The following is a 20,169-nucleotide window of genomic DNA, read 5'->3' as shown; positions in this document are numbered from 1 at the left end:
GCTGTAAAATTGGCAAAAACGGCAGGACCTTCTAGTTATAGTGGCCACCTCTGACAGAGAAAAGACGCTGTCAGCCAAATGTGTGGATGCAAGGTACTGCTGATCAAGGCCAGGAATACATTCCTCACTGCCTTGAGCTCCAGTTTGCTGGGAGTTGAACTTCATTTATTATTGAGGAAAGTGAGGTAGATGAGAGCTGTCTTCACACTGAAGGCTTTGTCTGAGGTGCTGTCAGCAAAATGTCTCTGTATGCAGTCTGTGGTATGTATGCCATGGTAGCTGGCTTGTGTTGGGTATCTAAATCGGATCTAAAAGAACTGATGCATCACACTTCTGATGAATTGTTCTCACTGAATCAGAGTGATAGTTCTGATCAGTGTGTTCTAGAGCAGTCTCTGAGGACTTGTTTGATACCAATAATCTTGGAACCAGACTTTTCCTCTTTGCCACGTATGATGAGACTGTGTCACTGACATTAAATGCCAACTTCCCCTGCACATTTCCTTTCCCTAGCTTGCAGAAGAATGGCAGAAAATAGCTGCATATGCTAGTTGTGAAGGTAACCTTGAAAGTGAAGGATACTTTCCCTGACTAGAGACTCTCATTTCAAGGAGGTCTTTTCTCCACTTCCTTTCTGGAAGGTATTGATGCTCTAGGAGTTTCCGTTGTATCTGCTTGTTGATCGTCACTGTACAAACAATTAAACAAGACTCGATATCATCTTGGTCATTCTGGCATCCACCAAGCGGATCCTTTCTTTTGATTATATATGTTAGTGTAGTGATTTACGTGCATGTTGTCAAGCACACATATACAAAGCTTTTGTCCTAGCAACACATAGAGGAGCATGTCTGCCTTCATCCCCTCTGTATGTCAAAAGGAGTGGACTTGGTCTTCTTTTGTATTCCACTTGGCTTAGTTGCAGTGTCAGTATTTATCTTGGGATGTGATTTTTTGGGGTTTTTTTAAGCTTTATTATTTTGAGCTGGAGATTGTAATTTTTAAGAGCTCCCTCTGTTACTCAGGCCCAGGACAAACATGTTTTTCTTCTATGTAGAGTAACTTCAGTCTCTGTTGCCCTGATAAGACATTCTGACAGCTGTTGACTTTGCTTTGTGCTCTCTACTGGAGAGGTGACAGCAGGCATATTGTGCTTGCAAAGCAAGCCTGCCAGCCATCCTAATGGGAACTACGTCACAGGCAGATCTATAAACTCAACTGAAAACAAGCTGAGCTGTTTGTGCTAAAGAAAGGGTGGCTGTTTTGGGACGCTGCTCTCAAGTGAAGCTCTTTGCTTATAAATAAAGGTTTCTGTAGTGTTGTGCATCCTTGAAAGTGTCTTGGCCACAGCACTGTCTGGAGGAGTCTGTTGCATCTCAAATGTTAACTTCTATGCAAGAAATAGTAGCCTAATGTTGTCTACCTGAGCTTATTTATACTGAAGTAAGCTCAAACAACTTACTGAAATAGCATTTTTTCTGTCTCTAAATGGTTTGCACAATCAGCATCCGCAATCTCTTCAAAACAGAGCTTCAATGTCTAGAAAACCTCAGAGCTATTATTGGAGTTAAGAGGCTTAAAGGTCTCTAAGCATTTTCTCTCTTTAGTGTGCTGCCAGTCTTTAGTGTGTAAGGTTTAATAGTCACAGGACTCGACTCTATTGCAGTACTAGTTAAAGAGAGCTAGCTAAGAGAAAGGGTGCATAAAGCTAGACCTCTGCATCCAGCTTCTCTCATGGTGAACTGCCATATGTTCCGACACAGCCTTCTCAAATAGATTGTTGTCCTGATAATGCCAATTATTTTCTGGAGTTAAAAGTTTCAGCAAATTCCTCAATCTTGTGCAAGCACAGTTGGGACATCCTTATCAATTCGTCTGTCTGGGCTGTCATTACCTGCCAAGGTGGTATACCCTGATTTTTTTCTCTTGGCCACTTGATATACTTTGGTCTCTTGACTGTAGATCAGAACACTTGCAAGGCTTTGCTAAGTTTCAGGTTTTTTTTTTTTAACTAAGCTTCTTCTTTCACCTATGGTTCAAGAGGCACAGTAAGATTCCTGATACCAAAGGGTACAAATGTAGGTTTTTCCTGTCATGAATAAAACATCTTTGATCCTTCTAGGTTGCATGCCAGATATGTTTCATCATCTCTTATATCAAGCTGACTAGTAGAGATGCTTAAGAACTTGGTGGATGTACCAAGTTCTGGCAAATTGAAGTCCTTTATATGATTTCTTTATATTTGATCCTATTGTAGATACGTATTCTTCAGTAAATGGATGTCTGTAGGACACTACCTCTCCCCTCCTCCCAGTTGAGAGATAATGTCTCCTTGGTTGAGTGAGCCTACTTGAAAAGACATAAGGCTTAAAGCTTGTGAACTCGTTTGCACGAATCTGCATTAATTCAGGTTGTTAGATAGGCTTATTTCCCTTCTCATGTCTTATTCTTCCAGAAAATATTGCTATTTTGGGTTTCACTGGTAAAGGAGGATTCAGACATGCCACCATGAATGCATAAGAATTCTCTAACATGGTTAATATTTTTTTATATCTATGAAAATTATTTTCTTTGTGTCAATTTTATATATCACATGTTTTCATGGAAGTTGACCAAGACCTGTTCTGAAGAACAGTTTGATAGCTTGCTTTTGCCAATGTAATGCACAGCAAGTATATGGAAATGCACTCATGTAGTAACCCTCAGAGGGTTTTGCTGACTCTCAGCTCAGATCGTTATATGGCAACCTGGGCTGAATGTGAAGAGGCACACATAGGAGAAAATACATGGTTCTTGGCACAGTAATAGCCATCTTTTTCCAGTTTTTTCAATGTATTGTAACTAAATGTTCCTATCTTGTTAATGCTATCTTGATAATGAGTGAGATACATTTTTCTTTACGTAAGATATTAGTTAAAGTTGTCTTTGTTATGTTTCTGTTGTATGTTGTGAAGACAGAACAGCAAAGAATGACTTTAGCAAGATTTATCAAGTTCTGATGGGTATGGACATCAATATCCTAAAAGTAAATGCTACCCCTGAGTAGTAGTAAGTAACTCAACTACTCAGTGTTTTGTTCATTGATCTGCCTCTGAAAAGGACTTTGGTGTGATGTGGACCCAGGAAACTGGTAAGAGTAGTTTCCTGTGAGGAATGAACATCAAGGTGGAGCTATGATGTAAACCTTCACAACTTTCCTTATTGCAGGAGTTGTTTTTGCTTTGGGACCAATGTGAAAACACCGAGAGCTTTTGTTATCTCAATTCTACATAGATTTTCCTGCTAAACTACAGTTAAGTTGATCTAGGTTGAAACTGCATAGCTTTAGGAAGTGGAACTTTATTGTGAGCTTGTTTCTACAGTTCTCAAATGGTGCTTGCAAGATTGTGACTTCAGACCATGTGAGATACTTGTTATTGAACTTAGGAAAGGATAGACATACAGACCACCAAAACATTTGGGTCTGGAGGGAGGCTGTGGGCATGGTTTAAAATGGCCTAATCAAATTTATTATGAAACCCATTATGATCCAGAAATTTCTTCCTTAATTTCAGAACTTTTTTAAAGAAAAAATAATTCCCTGAGCATGACAGCACATAGCCTTTACAACACTGCCTGACAAGTGTCCTTTTGTTTCTGAAGTATACAAGCAGGTTCTCTTTCCCTCAGTATACTCAGACAGGAACTTTTGTTGATGATATGCTTACCTGTGTGGAACACCAGGGGGGATTAATGTGCAAAGACCTTTAGTCTGTGGAGCGTATCAGCATCTTCTAGTCCTTCTACAAGAAAAGAGAGGCTATACTTCTTTGGAACCAAGCCAACTTATATTACATAGATAGATATTTGCCCTGTGCTGATGTGTTCAAAATGGAGGAGGAAGCATTACAAGAAATACTACCCTGTAGTAACTGCCTCGAGCTTAGTTCCCTGTGTATGTCCACTTCAAAGGCTGTATAAAATGCATGTTATAAAAGTGTAACTGGCAAAATGATTTAGACTTAAGAGATGCAAGAAATGCAACTGATTATCAACTCTACTTTTTGTTTTCCAAGGTGGAGAAAGTACACAGGGGTGATCAGATCGATGGGCTTCTTTATCCTGCTAAGAAGATGCCACCAGTAGCAAAAACTGATACAGAGCAAGAAAAAGCGCCTAAGAATGTTGCTGCTTTAAAAGTAGACCCTTTGTTAAAACCAAAAGGGGAGACCACGCCCACATCACTTAGTAGTGACATCAAGCAGAAAGTTGTTAACATCTTGCTGAAGTATTCCAGTGGTCTTTGGGCTAACGCGCTTCCCAAGTTATACGAAGACACTTACCAAGTGAAATTTCCAGAAGACATTCTAAATAATCTAGAGTTGCTCTCAGATATATGTGTAGTGGACTATGTGTCTGAAGTCCCCAGAAAGGCAATCCTCTATGCTAAACCCCAAAGATGCACTGATGAAAATCTGAATGTCACTGAGAAAGTCCAGAGGCATGATGGTGCGAAGGCCACAGCTGAACAGCAGTATGAAGAATCCAAGGACCAGTATCCAGAGAATATCACTGTTCCTCCTCTAGTCATTCCATCGGAAGGATCTGTGTCTGTCATAGTGTTGGAACTGAAAAACACTAATGATGTCCTCATTAGGCAAGTTTGTACTTCAAAATCTATCTCTTTTGCTTTATTTATGAATCTACATTTTCATATTGTGCAGGTCTGCTGTAAGAGAACAGATAAACAGGAAGTTGCAGGACTTTGTTATTTATTTATTTTTATAATGGAACTTAAGAATCCTTTTGTTTATGTGTTTAAGTGGAAAAGTTCTGGAACTTCCTCTGTGTAGGTCTGTGATTAGCATGTCTGAGAATCAAAGCAGATTTGACTTGCCATTGGAAGGCATTTTAAAATAACCCTACTATAAAACATATAGTATTCAGATATTGCTGTAATACTTATAAAAATATTTCTTACTCCTGACTACTAACTAGGTGTGACTTGAGTGTGTTCAGATTATACTGCAGTTTTCACTTTTGGGGACAGATGAGCTTCCATCCAGCAATAAACTACTAGTGCTTATTGGTTTGGTTGCTAATCAGCCCAGTCTTAAAGAAAAGTGTTAAGTGGATTGAAGTGGCTATCTTACATATATGTTACTGTACTGTTTCAGAAAATACCATTATAAGCTTTTTATACTTCATTGTTGGGATAAAACACACAAATCCTAGCAGTTCTTTAAAATAAACAAACAAAAAAAAACCAGACACTTTTTAAGAGGCTATTTAATTTTGAAAATTATTTCAAATTGAGCCAAATCTTAGAATTTTATATGACACTTCAAAGGATGAATTGAGGAACTGTGTGGTAATATACTATGTTGACAGTTCTGGTTTTTCCCACTAATTTCAGCTTTCATTAGATAGTTTCAGTCATTCTCAGAAGTCCTTATTAGGATCAAAATAGCTATGTGTGCAGTTTACTTTCAGATTCTTTCACTATGAAACTAATACCTGTTCCTCATTGCTGGTTTGCAGTTCAAGGTACTAGCCTTAAGGCTGAAGTGCAGATACCCTTTTTCTCTCTAGCTGTCAGTAGTGTATTGGAATATTTGACCTCGAACTTTGTTTATGTGTCAGTCCACTGTTTTAGTTCTGTAAAGTCATGGAATCTTAATGGCTGCTGATCTGCAGTGAAAATCCCCATACTTAGGGATTATGAGAGAAATTCTCATTTGAGAATGTTGCCATCTTTGTTTTAGCTGCTAGCACCATTCCTATATCGTGCTTTTTCTCAGATAAGTTTTTTTTGTACTTTGCTTCTACATTTATTTTGTATACTGGTGTTACCACAATGCATAATTTAAGGCAGAATTCTTCATCTTTCATTAAGGTTGGATGAGTCAGTCATTTTAGTGAAGAATACACAGCTGAATTTTTGAGTGAGCCGAAGCTTGAAACAAGAAATCAAAGGAGGAAGAACTGCATCAAAGAAAAGAGAGGCTTTATGTTTTAGGTTGTTCCTGTGAGAGCTCTGTTTGAATTTAGTCTAGGATGCAGAAGATGGTGAGGATGGATAGTTACAAGAAAGCAAGCCAATTCAAGACATGTAATTATCTGTACATAGAGATACTAAAATAGACATGGTGCATATTGCATGTTTTGTGTTGGGAAGAGCAGAAACAAATTATCTGTCTCTTACTGCCAGCTTGCTATGCGGGTGGGACTTAAATCTGCAAAGCTTTTTCCTTCTAACTGTATACCTTTTAATTCTGGCAGCACTGATAACTTGCTGTGTATGTGGAGTAACAAATCTTGGCTTTCTAATCTGTTATTTTAAGGATTCCACAAATTGTTTGCGGGAATGCCTCAAATTGCATGGATTAAATTACTGTATTACACTGATGAGCTGAGGGTGATCATGTTAAAATTTCTCTAAAGCAGCAGTTTCTAGATTTTGGACCATGGTTCTTGGTCTTACTAAAGACTTTTAAAAGCTTCTGCATTTGTCAGTTCTGTATAAGTATATGGTGGTGATTAATTGTTTCTTGGCCCCTAGGTACAGAAATGACAACTTAGGGTTATCTATGTACTTCATGGGCAAGGTCATTTATCTTCAAGATTAAACTAGCCCTGAAGGGAATAGTTTTTAGCCATGATGAGAAAATGTTGATGTAGACATATAGGAAGGAAACAATGCATGGATTCACCTTTCCTGTGCATGTACTAGCAGTCATTTTTGCCTGATCTACAGAAGAACTGTGTAACGGCTATTGGTTGATGTTGATTTTTGCAGGATCAATAAAATCAAGATTCCTCTTTCTGTCTTGGGGATGGAGCAATGTCTCTTTACTTTCTTGGTATGTGGCTAAGTGTTGTTTGGCTGAAACCTTTCAACTACAGTACTAATTAAGACAAAGCTGGAAGGTTTGGTGCTATTTCAATTTTGAGTTGTGGTACGAATTCTGTAAAAATTCTGATGTGGTCAGAATGAAAGGGAAGTGATAAAAACACTTGTAGGTATTTGCTATACATCTGCAACAGTGTGGTTGAAGGCAGAGATGATACACTAGGTGCTACATTTGAATTCTCACAAGAAATAATTAACTATCATGTTTTATTCTTAACTACCTTTTGTTTCTGTGCTTCAGCTTGGATACTGTATTTTCCTCTTCTTTTATCTTTTTGAATGGACAAAATGTTGTAGGTTGTTTCACTATTGAAGCATACCCCTCTGGTCCTTTCACAAGGAAGCAGCAAGCTTTATTTGATATGTGAATTGATTCCAGTTGAGACTAAGAATGGTTCTGAGTGCACTCTTGCAGTGTCTGGCCACCTGCACATAGATTACTCCCTAAATCGCTTTTTTGAAGTTGCTTTCCAAGATCCTTCTCTGAAGAATCTGAAAAATAATTTCTCTATTGGCTTTAAGCAGCCAAAAGCTTTTTCAGTATGAAGCTCACCTATTACCAGAAAACTGTGAGCGAGCCAGGAAATCCTGAAAGGTCACTTTTTGTTAAGATGCCCCTACTGTCTGTTAAATATCTTTATGAAACAGATGTTAAGAAACTAATTTTTAAGCAGCACATGTGTGACTGTTGCCACACTCCATGTCCATTTTGAAGTGGAAGAGTGCTTACGCAGAAACAAGAGGGCTGTCATTCTGAAAAGCAGTATGTAATTGGATGGTGAGGTAGCAGGCTGTCTTTAGGAAAATGAGGATTCCCTGGAATTTGATCAGATTTAACTTAATCTTGATAACAAAGTTCACATAATGTGTCATAGTACAGTATCTACATTAATCCTGGGCACATAGCAGACCCTCAGAATAAACCTGATTTTTATAGGACGATAGTCTAAACTATGTCATAGAAATAAGCAGTATTAATCACTGTATGAACAGTTAAAGTCCATAAGTTAAATTAAAACAGTAGCTGCTAATGCAAATTTGGGATTAAGTTTTTGTTTTGTCTCCTATAATCTGACTTGTTTCTGAAGCATTCAGAACTTCCCATTTGGAGTTTTCAGTAAGTTTATGTACTTTATTAAAGAAGATATATGAAACACAAACTGCTTCCCTATGAGCCATTAGGTCAGCAGCCTAATGCCAGGATTGTTCTGAAGGCCGAGACTAAACAGTACATGGTTTGACAGTTGATCTGTAAAATTATTTTAGATGCCTTTTTTTTGATCAACCTTAGTGAAAACCTGGTTGAACTGGTGTTTGTTAATGACAGAATAACTTTAGAGATAACGTTTTAGTTCTCTTTTACACCTGGTCCCAGACACTATTCTGCTTTTGACATGATTTTTAATAATGAAGTAAGAGCTCTTACTAAAAATGTAGTTGAGCATGTTAGATTATACACTGCTGGACCGCCCTTAGCTGTCAACAAAACTACAAAATTTTACATCAATTACTTTTTTATAGGCCTGTTAATGGGAAAAGAGTTTGAATACTGATGTGCCTAGAAAACGTATATCTCCATAATTTAATTATATTCATGTATGCATATAAATTTTTTGGCTTTTATTCAGATTTTTGACATTGCATCCTAATTGTTGTGGTTTTTTGGTTTTTTTGTTAAATACTGTAGGTATGTGGGCAAAGATTATTCTTCTGCCCAGGAGCAAATGGAAGATGACATGAAGGCATTCTACAGTCAGAATAGTACAGTGTCATTAGCTCAGTCTCTGAGTGTTGGGCAACTTGTTGCAGTACATGCTGAAGAAGATGCCTGGTTGCGTGCTCGGATAATTTCTTTAGAAGACAACAAAATAAAGGCAAGCAATTACTTCTTCTGGCACTTGGAGAAAGACCTAAAACAATCTTGGGTTTCAGATACACAGTTCCTAAATACGCTGCACTACCATTCTCTCCTTTCTTACCCTGAAGTACTTCTATTTTCAGTTATATGAGAAATTGAGACTGTTTTGAAGTCATGTGATTGCCAAATTTAAATGGTCTTTTTTTTTTCCATAAATAGTTTGAGTTTTGGGATTTTGTTTTGGGCTTTATATGGGCTGGGCCCTGTAGCGCTTTTGTACTGAAAATGTACCTTTGATAGTCTTAGGAGGAACAGATGTAGTAGCACTATTTGAAGTGGGACAGAGGAAGGGAAAGGGAAGAATAAATTTCACTTGCTGATGGATCTTGTTTGAAGTCTTGTAGTGAACTATGTATTACATGTGCTATAGAGCAAGACAACGAGAAGGATATACTCATGTTCCCTTCCAGGCAGATCTGGTATTCCGGGAGTTAAATGTAGCCTGCATTTTAGTTGAGTCCCTTCTAGATTATTTAACTCATTGGTTAAACTTCTCCTGAGCCAAGCAAACTCTTCTTGCCATCTGCAATGAAACATATGACAAAACTGTATAAAAAATTTTCAAACTTCTCTTTTATTTCTTGCCTAGTCAAACATTAATGGTACCTTTTCCTTTTTTGTTTCTTCTCCCAGTTAGGTGATTTTTTACCCAGGTCTGCTTAACATACTTCTAAAGTGGATCCATTTCATTAATGTTTAAATAGCATGTATTAGAATTCATGTTTTTCTGAAAGTTAGTGTGATACTCTTCAGCTGGAACTTGGAGGGGACAGTCAGAACTCTTTCTTGGAAAAGACTGTTGGATTTAGAGAAGTGGCAAGGACACTGGTAGCAACCTTGCCTCTAATTTCTCTCTGTCTAGAGCTATCAGCCAAAAGAAGGCTACTGCTTTGTTGCAGAATTTGCTTCTCTGAAACAGTGTTCAGACTCACCTTTCAGTGTTTGGTGTGCAGACATTTTGCATGATAGAGTTTAGAAAAAAGTTACAAAAAGTCCTGTCAAAACCTTCTTTCTCTCACTTTAGCTCCAATTATTTGCTGCCAATAAGCAGTTTCTGTACCAATTTCTTGAATTGACTATGTATCAAAATCTCTATAAATATAAATCAAAATTATTGTCTTAATGCTGTAAAAACAAAAGGCAAAACATAGGATGGCATTTAAGTGGTATTTGAATTTTCAACACTTTTGAAATTTCACAAATAAAAATTGCAACTTTATTATGTTTCTTCATGTGATTTGAGGTTAGTAAGTGCTGAGTCCTTCCAGCACTGTTCCTATTAAGAGTTGAGATTCTGTGGAACAGTTGGAGAGGATAGTTTTACAGGGATCCTGAGAAGGCTCTCCCTGAAAATTCTGAACATTCAAGCAGTGAAATAAACATGATATTAATGGCATTATATAGTACTAAATTAGTTAGAAGTGATTTGTCTGTGCCTGCACAGAGGTTGTGGTAACAGAATATGTTTTTCTTAGACTCATGAAAACATATTTATAATTATATTCATGATCTTACACTCTATTCTCTTTTCCATTATCAGGTATGCTATGTTGATCATGGCTTCAGTGAGTTTGTTGAAAGCAACAGTGTGTACAAACTACTGAAACAGTTCAGTTCACTTCCATTTCAAGCTGCAAAATGTAAACTGGCAGGTAAGAGAAAGTCAGTGTTTACTATACAGCTTGCTCACGCATGATTTATGGAGTGATGTGTCTCAGTTTGGGAGTTTTGATCCTTTTTTTTAATAACTCCTATGTATGTTAGATTTTGTCCAAGACAGCTAGTCTATGCAGACATGGATAGGCATGGAAAGGAGGAAAAGGAAGGGTGTGAAGGAGAGTTTTGTAAAGAAGCCTTGATATCAAGTAACTCTGTAATGGAGCTTAGTTATTCCTGCACTTAGCTTGGAAGTCTTTGTCCCTTTAATATATCCAAGCCTAAAGAAATGCAAGGAAATATTTGTTGTGTGTGAAGCAATGTACTAGCACAGCCCCTTTTTCCACATCTGTTGTGGCGAGGTTGGGCAATATTCCTAAATATGATGCTCTTTTGTTATTTTAAGTGGTCCTTCCCTTTTCAGTACTTACATACTTGCAGACTTCTTAGACTCTGATGGAAATTTTTTACCTTCCTAAAACTGGTAGGCATTTCTAACTTCTCAAAAATATTTTATTTTAAATATATAAAATGTCCATGAATGAGCTTTTTTTTTTTGGTTGATTGTTTTTTTCAATACTTGGATGCATTCCTTTTTTCTATACACGTTTGCCTCAACTCTTTCTGAAGAGCATCTTTCTCTTTTCTCCCTTCCCACCCTTCCTTCACCGTTCCACCCCCCAAAGATGGCTTTTTGCATTAAAATGGTGGAAACAGAGCAGAATGCAAGTAGGGGTATAGTACAGCTTTCCTGATACATCCTGATTCTTGGAAAGATTCTTGTTGCAAACGTAGACCAGTTGTTGTTTTTGCCTTTGAATACAGTGATACATAAAAAGTATGGTGTGTCTTACAGGACTGGAAGTCTTCTGTGATGATCCTGTCCTAGTAAAGACTGTGGAATCACAGACATGCTCTAAGATATTTGCTGTGGAAATACTGGAAAGGAGTGATACTCCTCTTCTTGTTCTCTATGACACTTCTGGAGAAGATGATATCAACATCAATGCTACTTGTCTGAAGGCATTGTACGACAAGTCCCTTGAACTGCACCTTAAGGTACCGTTTTCCTGTTTCCTTCTTAATTCATTGAAAATCATTGACTGCTAAGGTCTTGGATGGACAAAAAACAGTACTCAGAAACTTGCTAAGTTTGTGTGTGGGGGGGTTCCCCCTTTCTTCTGAAAATCTTACTGTTACAGGTAGATGGACTCTATACAAATGTGAGAGTAACCAGTATTTTCTCTGATGGAAGCCTGTATTGCCAAGTGCCATCTAAAGGCTTGTCTAGACTTTCTGAAATCTTGCAGAAACTAGAAGACTTCTTCCATTACAAGGTAGGCTCTATGGTGAGAGAAGTCACTACTTAGAACTTTCCTTGAATAGTTAGAACAGTAACAACATGACTCATAATGGGAATCTTCCAACAGAAACTGCATCAGATTGATACAAAGCCTGTTGAGATACTGCCATATTTTTTTTCTGGAAGTTTTATTTATGTGGTGGAGTTGAGGTGCATAAACAGCCTGGCCCACAGCATACCATGCAAAGTGACAATAAAAGCAGTGTAATCAAGGTCTGTTCTTTTTAGCCTGGCTTCCTTGGGCATTGGATGGATTTGATCTGATATACTGCGTATCTTATCCTTGTACCCTTAGCTTGTGAATGTTGTGGCTAATATCAGCTAGAACCGACATATAGGAGGCATCTTCAAAAGTCTTAAGCTGCATTAAAATAGGCATGTTGCAGAAAAGTCTGGCATTCCACTGGCCATTTACAGACACACACAACAACCCTTACTAGACTCAAAAGAATTTATACCAAAAAAAAGAAATCTTAAGAGAATCTAAATTGTTTAACATTGAACCAAGCCTTAGAGAGAGTCAAACCATGAAATGCATATCCTTGAAGGTCCTGTTAGAACTGCTGCTTGTGGAACTAATCTGTCAAAGTGTTTTTAGGTGGAGAAGTTGAGATTTAGGCCTGTTGTGGAATATGCACCATCTGGAAATACTTTACATCTGGTTATCACAATTCAGTTTCAAGCAAACTAAACACTGAAAGAAAGCATGTAGAACCCTGAAAAGTTTAGCAACACAAAGACAGGCAGCCATACAGATATTTCAGGAGTTCAGATTTTCTGGACAGAGCATATGTTAGGTTCTCTTTGCTGTCATTGAAACACCTTGAGATTCAGAATCTTTTAATATCAATCTGTGTTTGGAGGTAAAAGAAGCAATCTTGACTTTGCAGCTTATATTGAGGGTTTTTATTTTGCCTGGGAGTTCAAACAAACTAAGTTGATGATGAGTCTTCAAATGGAGTTTCTTCATGCTTTTTATAGTGCAGCCATTGTCTTGTTATGTTATTTAGGACTATCATGGTGAATGTTACCCCCAGGAGACTTCCGTTTGAGTCAGTAGTAAATTTGGTTTGTTGAATATTTGAACAAATTATGCATTCCAGAATATAAAGGCAAGAATTTCTTCAGCAGTTCTAAACTGCTCTTACTTTTCAGAACATTAAACTTATGGTCAATGACTTCATATTCTATGTTTCCAAATGTGGTTTTTTTCCCCTGGCACTTTGTGTTCTCTCGGATTCCCTGTAAGATACACAACTTGGAATTAAAGCTTTAGCGATTGGGGAAGCTTAAAACAATGCGATAAGAAATGCTTCTGAGGCTGGAAAGAGACTTTATATTTAAAACAGAGTTTTTACTTCTCAGAACTGTTTATTCCATGTGTGGCTTTTGAAATGATTAGTTGAGTGCCAGATATTAATAGCTCCATGCTTTTTAACTTCATGTTTTTATATTTGCAGCGGACATCTGAGTTCAATGTATCACTACCTTTCTGTGGCAAAATCTGCTTGTTTCCTTCCAAAGGAAAATGGGCACGTGTAGAGGTAAGAAATATTCAAAGAACAGCTACAGTTTTCCCACATTAAAATGGCTCTTTTTGTTTGGCTAAATCTGAATCCTTAGTTACTCTGAAACTTGTTATAGTGTGTGTGTGTGTCACTGCTGTGTTTTTAACTGCAAAATGGTGCTTCTCTTCTTTCAGATAAGATTTATTCACTCTAGCCGGGCACTTGATGTGCAGTTCATGGATACTGGAACAGTTGCAACTGTGAAAATATCAGAGCTTAAAGAAATCCCACCACAATTCCTGAGAGAAGTAATTGCAATACCTCCTCAGGTATAAAGCCAAGTTAAAGCTAACCTATGCTATATCTCTTGACAGTGTAGTGCTGCTACTTCAAGGTTTATGTAATGAAATTTTGTTTTGTTTAATAGCATTCAACATTGGAGTGTATTTCATTGTGCATCTTTGCCTGAAATAAGTCATAATGTCCTGTATTGACAGGATGTTGTGTAAGTGTAGTGGTACTGGTTTTACATGTTCCTTTGTCTCTGTTTGTCATAGATATGTATACTGTTAGCGTTAATGAAGTTTCTGTCAATAGGAACTTGTGGCCTAATTTCCGTATTACTAAATTATACCTTCTATACTTAATTCTCTTCTTAGGCTATAAAATGCTGCCTAGCAGATCTGCCTCCTAACACTGGTATGTGGACTCCAGATGCTGTACTGTGGCTGAGAGACACTGTAATGAATTGTCCTGAATTTAGCATGAAGGTAAATAGTCAAAATGCCTATGTGACTTGAAGTCCATAGGCGTGTGGAAAGACCCTTGAAAGAACAACTCTATATGGTTAATCAGTCATCAAATCAACTTTTGTTATAGAAGTTTAGAAGTTTATAGCCAGCTCTTGGACATAAATTCTACGCAAAGTCCTTTTTCTTGGGATGTTTGAAATAAAACTTACTTGCTTAAGCATGTTGGAAGCTTCTCTTTTCACGTCAAGAATTTGGCCACTTTCACATTAGCCTTTCATGTTTCCTGTCCCAGTCCAAATATGTAGCTAGAGTTATTTTACTAACTGATAAGAAAGAATGTTTCACCACATAAAAAAATACCACTGTTGACTTAATTTTAAGGTTTTTTTATGCCTCTTGTGAGCATAGCTTTCTCTCCTTATGGTCTTGGAAAACAGCTCTATTTTTTGTTTGCTTTTTCTAATCCAGTGTGATTTAGTATATGTTATCGTATACTTAGAATTTCTGTTATCTTAGAGATAAAATTATTTCTGCTTGCAATGTATCCTATACAGTTTAATTACCTGAAAACACCCTTTTAAATTAAATGTATTGCTAACTACAGACTGAACAAAGCTAATTTCCTCTTAAAAATATGATTCCAGATGCTGTCACAGCACTTTGAAAAAGTGTTTTGTAACTTTCCTTTGCATTTTTGCTTGCTTTAACACTGAAGACAGTGTAGTTATAACTCATCTAGTCTGGGACTTATGACTGTTGCATCTGGCTTTTCTAAACATCCTCTTCCAAGATAGTTTGAGTTTGGTACTAATTCTTGCTTGATTAAATAATATGTGACAGAGGTGTGCTTTAATTGTGGAAAGTTTTTGTTCCTGGCTAGGAAAATCAACAGAAGAATCTGTAAAGAAATGTTATATACTGTGCGAAATTAAAATTTCAGTGCTTCACTATCAATAATGCTAGTATTCAATGTTAAATAGGAAATACTTCTATGTCAGTAGTTGAAAATTATGCCTGATACAAACCTGGAGGTTCTTTTATCTTTATTTTTTTCCCATCCTTAATTCACTAAGCTTCATCTCCCATAATGACAGGAAGAGAATTTTGAAGGATTAAGTATTAATATTTAGTAGCATTACTTAGTCGTTTAGATCTGTATGGACACTGGCAACCGTTCTGAAAACTAGAATTGTTCGTGTAGTACCAAGATTGAACCTGTTGGGCAGAACAAAACTCAACTCAGTCTTTGTATTTGCTTTACATCAGTGGAATACCTGCAAGTGCTCTTAGCTGCTGTGAGTTGCTTACTCTCCAACATCTTCTTTAATGTATTTGAGAGAATCTTGAAAATACTTCTGTGCATATAGAATGCAATGAACTGTTGCCACTTCGCTGTTAAAGGCTTTAGTCTTCTGTACTGAGTCAGATATGTATTTATTAGCGATTAACTGGAAGTTAAACTGTGTTTTGTTTTCCAAGGTGGTTAAGCAGGATGGTTCAAAGGGAATTGCACACATTTACTTGTTTGCTCCAGAGAATTTTCCCGATACGGATCGTAGTGTCAATCGACAGATCAAAAATGCAGACTTGTGGAAGCATCAGAAAGATGTTTTCTTGAGTGTCACACCCAGTGGGACTAGCTCCACAAAAGTGACAAGTGATGCTGTGTCAGCTCTACGGTCAACTAGTGGAAAGGTGGAGAAGAGTGTCTCTGATTCAGCCAGAGAGCCCAGCAGCACAGCAGCTACTATTGATATGCCTCCACCTCTACCCTTGTCAAAGACTGGCGAGCTCATGGATGTCTATGTCTCAGTGGCCTGCCATCCAGGTCACTTTATTGTCCAGCCTTGGAAAGAGCTACATAATCTGGAAGCCCTAATGGAAGAAATGATCTTGTACTACAGCAGGGCAGAAGAGAAACCTGTGAACGTTGAGAAAAACAAGCTCTATGCAGCTAAAATTGAAAATCAGTAAGTAGATACTTAAAATCATCGAAGGCAAGCCTACGTCTGCTTTGTCTGCATTGTTAACAAGGTGGCAAATGTCCAATGATACCTGAGAGATTGAGACAGCAAATGAGGTTGCAGTCGCTTCATGCTTCCAGGTTGTAGTTGGAAGAGTTGACTTCTATTCAGATAATACCAGATCTGGGAAGCCCGAAGCGTGTTGGTTAAGATCTTTGGGTCATGTATTATTTTTCTAGTTGCATGACAGTGTGTGAATACGAATTCAAGTTGTCTTTTCTTGTTCTCTTCCTTTTTAGGTGGTACAGGGTCATAATAAAAGGAATTCTTAGAAACGGGTTTTTGTCAGTGTATGAGCTGGACTACGGTAAACATGAGTTTGTCAGCATAGAGAAAGTACAGCCACTCATGGATACATTTAGAAAACTACCTTTCCAAGCTGTAGCAGCTCAGCTTGCAGGTAGGTAGTAAGCACTTACAGACTTTTTTTGTTAAAGCCTTATATCTGTGGGGATACCAAATGAATAGAAATGTGAAGTGGAGAAAGCCAACGGTTAGTGATGTAATTGTTTTTTCCTAAAGTAAGTATGTAACTGCTTGCAAAAACAGCTTAATGCATACATGTTTATGTCATCAAAATAGCTCTGCTTTTCTTCTGGACATAGGTAGTGATGTTTCTGTTTTATTATTTGTTTATTTTAGTGCAGCACTTTTAGGTACCATGTATAAAACTTCCCCAGCAGCTGCTTTTCATTGTCTTAGACATTTATCGTTTAAGATGTGTGATATCTAATATGCAAAGGACTCAGGGAAATCAAAGTGTTTTGGATCCTTAAACATAACCCATTACAAAATGTGAATGTTATTATATACTTGCCGATAAGAACTTATGTTCTGATTATCCTAATCTACATAGAGTGTATTATCCTAATCTACATCTTCTAGATGCTGAGTTGCTGGAGAAGTTTTCCTTATATATCTTGCCCCTGTTGTAATTTACTGTTTTCCAGTGCATGTTTTGAATCCAAAGTTGCCTGAAATACATTGATGTTCTCAAACAAACAATAAAACTGCACAAGAGGGGTGGGGACTTCTAACAGACTTAAGAAAGATTAATTTCCGTAAGAATATGGGGCATAGAGAGTGTGCACACATGTGATAGAATTAAAAAATAAAATGTTATCTCTCCTTGGTGTCTTTCCTTTCCTTATCCAAATTTTTCTTTTCATTTCTGTATTGGTTTCAGATATACACATCTTTTTATTCAGTTGCTGCTCTCTGCTGCTGTTTGGCCAGGGCTAGTCTAGACTTCAGTTACAGGATACACTTATCTGAAGTGTCAGGCCACGGCGTTGGTGCTCAGATCCTAGGTTGGCTTCTGCCTAGGATCTGCTTTCCTGTACAGCCTCGGTGTGACCTTGGGGGTTGCTTTAAACTAGTGATGATGGATGTGTTACCAACAAGCTGGGGTCCTAGGAACGCAGTGCTGAAATGAAACTGATTTCTAGCTATGTCTGTCTGCTGGGAGAGTACAGAATCCAGCTGAGCAAGCCTGCAAGCCATCCGATTTTCCTGCTTCACAGAATCCCAAGTAGCTAGTTAAGTTGGCTTCTGAGCTACTTCATATTGTCAGAGCAGGCAAACTGAGCCCAGAACACTGGTAACTATTGTCTTGCTGTTCTTCCACTTTTTTCTCTCTTTTTTTCATGTGTGTTACCTCTCCATCTCTGCTCTATTTCCTTGTAAAATCCCATTTGCTTCCTCACCAGCCTTTCTTAGCATTAATTACCCTTTCTAAGCTGTTGATGAACTGTTGACTTCTCATTCCTTCTGTAACCTGCAAGGGCCTGTGTTCCTGTGTTGTCCTGTCCTGTCAGCAGCAAGCTGCTGCTAATAGTAAAAAAGCAAAGCATTGCCACTTTGCTGTTTTGCTCCTTTTATCCCTAAGTTGCTATTTGCGTGTTCATGGACGATATTTGAGCCCTTTGTGGCTAGATGCTGTACACCAGCAGTGGTTTGGGGAGACAATTTCAAGTCTGCAGGAGCAACTTCTTTCTTGCATCCATATTCAGAAACCTGTTCTGAGTTCTAGCATCACATCCCTGAGCAGACTTGATTTGTGAGAAGCTGCTCTAAAAAAAAAATAGCAGCAGTTGGAAGGCATTTAGGTAGTATTTGCCTTTGTTTCTGCTCTTTGCAGGTCTAGTTTGGGACTTGAAGGTTTGGCAGATGTCTTAGTAGCTGATGCTGCTTTGAGGTGAAGAAAACGTAATCTAAAGAAAGGCAAACAGGACAAATAATTTCAGCAACCTCAGGCGGCAGATAAAGAAATAGTTTGTTTGGAAAGGATCTGTAGTTTCCTTTTTGTCATGTTTCCTAATATGCCTTGATCATGCATGGCAGCTGATACACTTTGAATGGCTCAGTGACTCAGTGCATTTGCCTTTCACTTCTGCAAACTTGCCCCTATCTTTAGACTTCAAGAAAAAATAAATGTCCTTGTCTCTGTAATAACTAAGCTTGTTTGTGTGGGAGATGAGTGAGCTTGTGTTTCTTTTCTAGAGTTAAGCTGCATTCAGTAGCACTTGAACATCTGTTTTCTCAAGTATTTAAATTCCCCTCACTGCTTTATAAACTTAATCATTAAGATTGGTATAGTCTATAAATGACCTTCTGTTTTGCTTTACATTTGTCCTAGGAGTGAAAAGCCAGCAATGGTCAGAAGAAGCATCAATAGTGTTTCGGAATCTTGTAGAGAAGAAACCCTTGGTGGCACAGATACAGGCAGTTAATGAAAGTGCTAACTCTTGGGATCGTAAAATAGTGACTTTCCTCGTGGACACATCTCATCCAGATACTGATATATGGATTCATGATTTTGTGTCTCAGAGTCTTGTGGAATTTTCAAAGGATGATTAATCACCATTTCTGAAATGTAGCTGCTCAGATTCTTTAGCAATAAGATAAGTAACAGGCTTTTAAGAGAAATATAACTACTACATGGCCTTGAAGACATAAAGGGGATAAAATTTACAAACCTGTGTTCTGTGAAAAAGATTTGTTTAACAAGTTTGGGTTCTGTTGACTTCAGTTGACTTCCTGAAAATTTGCACTTTGTTTACCATTGTAATGCTAGAATGTTTGAGTGAAAATATTAAAAAAGTTATTTATCAATAAAACAATGTTGACTTTTGTTCTTGTGATCTTTCCCTAATTTGAGGGAGCTTTTTTTCCTCATAGCTATTACTCAGAGCCATTATTGGGTACTCCTCCCTTTAATTAGCATTTTTATTACTTGGGAAGTGTGGAAGCAGCCCTGTCTGAATTTAGAGACATGCGTTATTGGAGGGGTTTTTCCCCTTCCTTAACTTCGTAAGAGTTGAATAGTTGAAAGTGCCTCGTTTGGGAGATGGCATTTGCGGGACTTAGCTTTCACAGAAAGGTATGCACTTCACACGCTTACTAGGCTGCTTGCTGTTCTTTAGTGATGATGCCACTTTTCTGAATTCTCCACTCTCCTCCTCACCCCACCCCCTCACCGGTTGCTAAAGCGAAGGCGTTCCTTTCCCTCTTTTTTGATAGCTTGTTTTGAGGTATGCTTCTGAGAAACTTTCAAGGACTGGTGCTCCCTGGAGACAGGAGCAAGCAATGTCCTGTAAGCTGGGATATTGGTGCTTAAAGTCTTCTGAATACGCTATTTTTGGCCTACTTTATTTTTGGCCTTAGAAATACTTGAAGGGGGGTATAGACATGATCATATTTCATAGTCTGCTGCCTAGACTTGAGTTTGCTTGCCACAGTCCCTTAAGATTGTTAAACAGAGTATTAAAGCTTTGCACAGTGAATGGCAGCAGAAGGGATTTTTTTGCTGTGCAGAGCTGCATGATCTTTCTACAGAGGCTGAGCTGAGAAATCCTGCCGGCGTGCTGTCTGCAGGGGTGAAGGGGAATGGACAGAAAGGGAGCCCTGGCTTGGGAAGTGCAGTGCCTATGTGACATTACAATAGGAGAAAGAAAATGCAGGCAAATATTCTGAGTCAACAAGCTGTGTAAGCATGTACGACTGATACCTGCCCCCTTTTAGTCTAATTCTGGTGTAGTTCTGCAGGAGGTCTGA

The 20,169-nt window shown here is 38.0% G+C and overlaps 1 protein-coding gene across 1 annotated transcript in view; it reads left to right on the top strand.

Annotated features, from left to right (window-relative positions):
• Positions 1-19,246, top strand: part of TDRD7 (tudor domain containing 7) — a 58,485-nt gene extending 39,239 nt beyond the window's left edge. Inside the window, exons 7-17 of the mRNA XM_014959230.1 lie at positions 4,056-4,636; positions 8,580-8,766; positions 10,351-10,462; positions 11,323-11,525; positions 11,669-11,803; positions 13,290-13,373; positions 13,532-13,666; positions 13,997-14,107; positions 15,569-16,059; positions 16,353-16,513; positions 18,752-19,246. Of these exons, the coding sequence (XP_014814716.1) occupies positions 4,056-4,636; positions 8,580-8,766; positions 10,351-10,462; positions 11,323-11,525; positions 11,669-11,803; positions 13,290-13,373; positions 13,532-13,666; positions 13,997-14,107; positions 15,569-16,059; positions 16,353-16,513; positions 18,752-18,972 (2,421 nt within the window). The 3' untranslated portion in view covers positions 18,973-19,246. The remainder of the gene's footprint in view (positions 1-4,055; positions 4,637-8,579; positions 8,767-10,350; positions 10,463-11,322; positions 11,526-11,668; positions 11,804-13,289; positions 13,374-13,531; positions 13,667-13,996; positions 14,108-15,568; positions 16,060-16,352; positions 16,514-18,751) is intronic.
• The last annotated feature ends 923 nt before the right edge of the window (positions 19,247-20,169 follow it).

Source organism: Calidris pugnax, unplaced genomic scaffold (assembly GCF_001431845.1).
Source record: "Calidris pugnax isolate Ruff unplaced genomic scaffold, ASM143184v1 scaffold404, whole genome shotgun sequence".
Taxonomy (NCBI): domain Eukaryota; kingdom Metazoa; phylum Chordata; class Aves; order Charadriiformes; family Scolopacidae; genus Calidris; species Calidris pugnax.
This window is presented reverse-complemented; position numbering and strand designations above follow the sequence as displayed.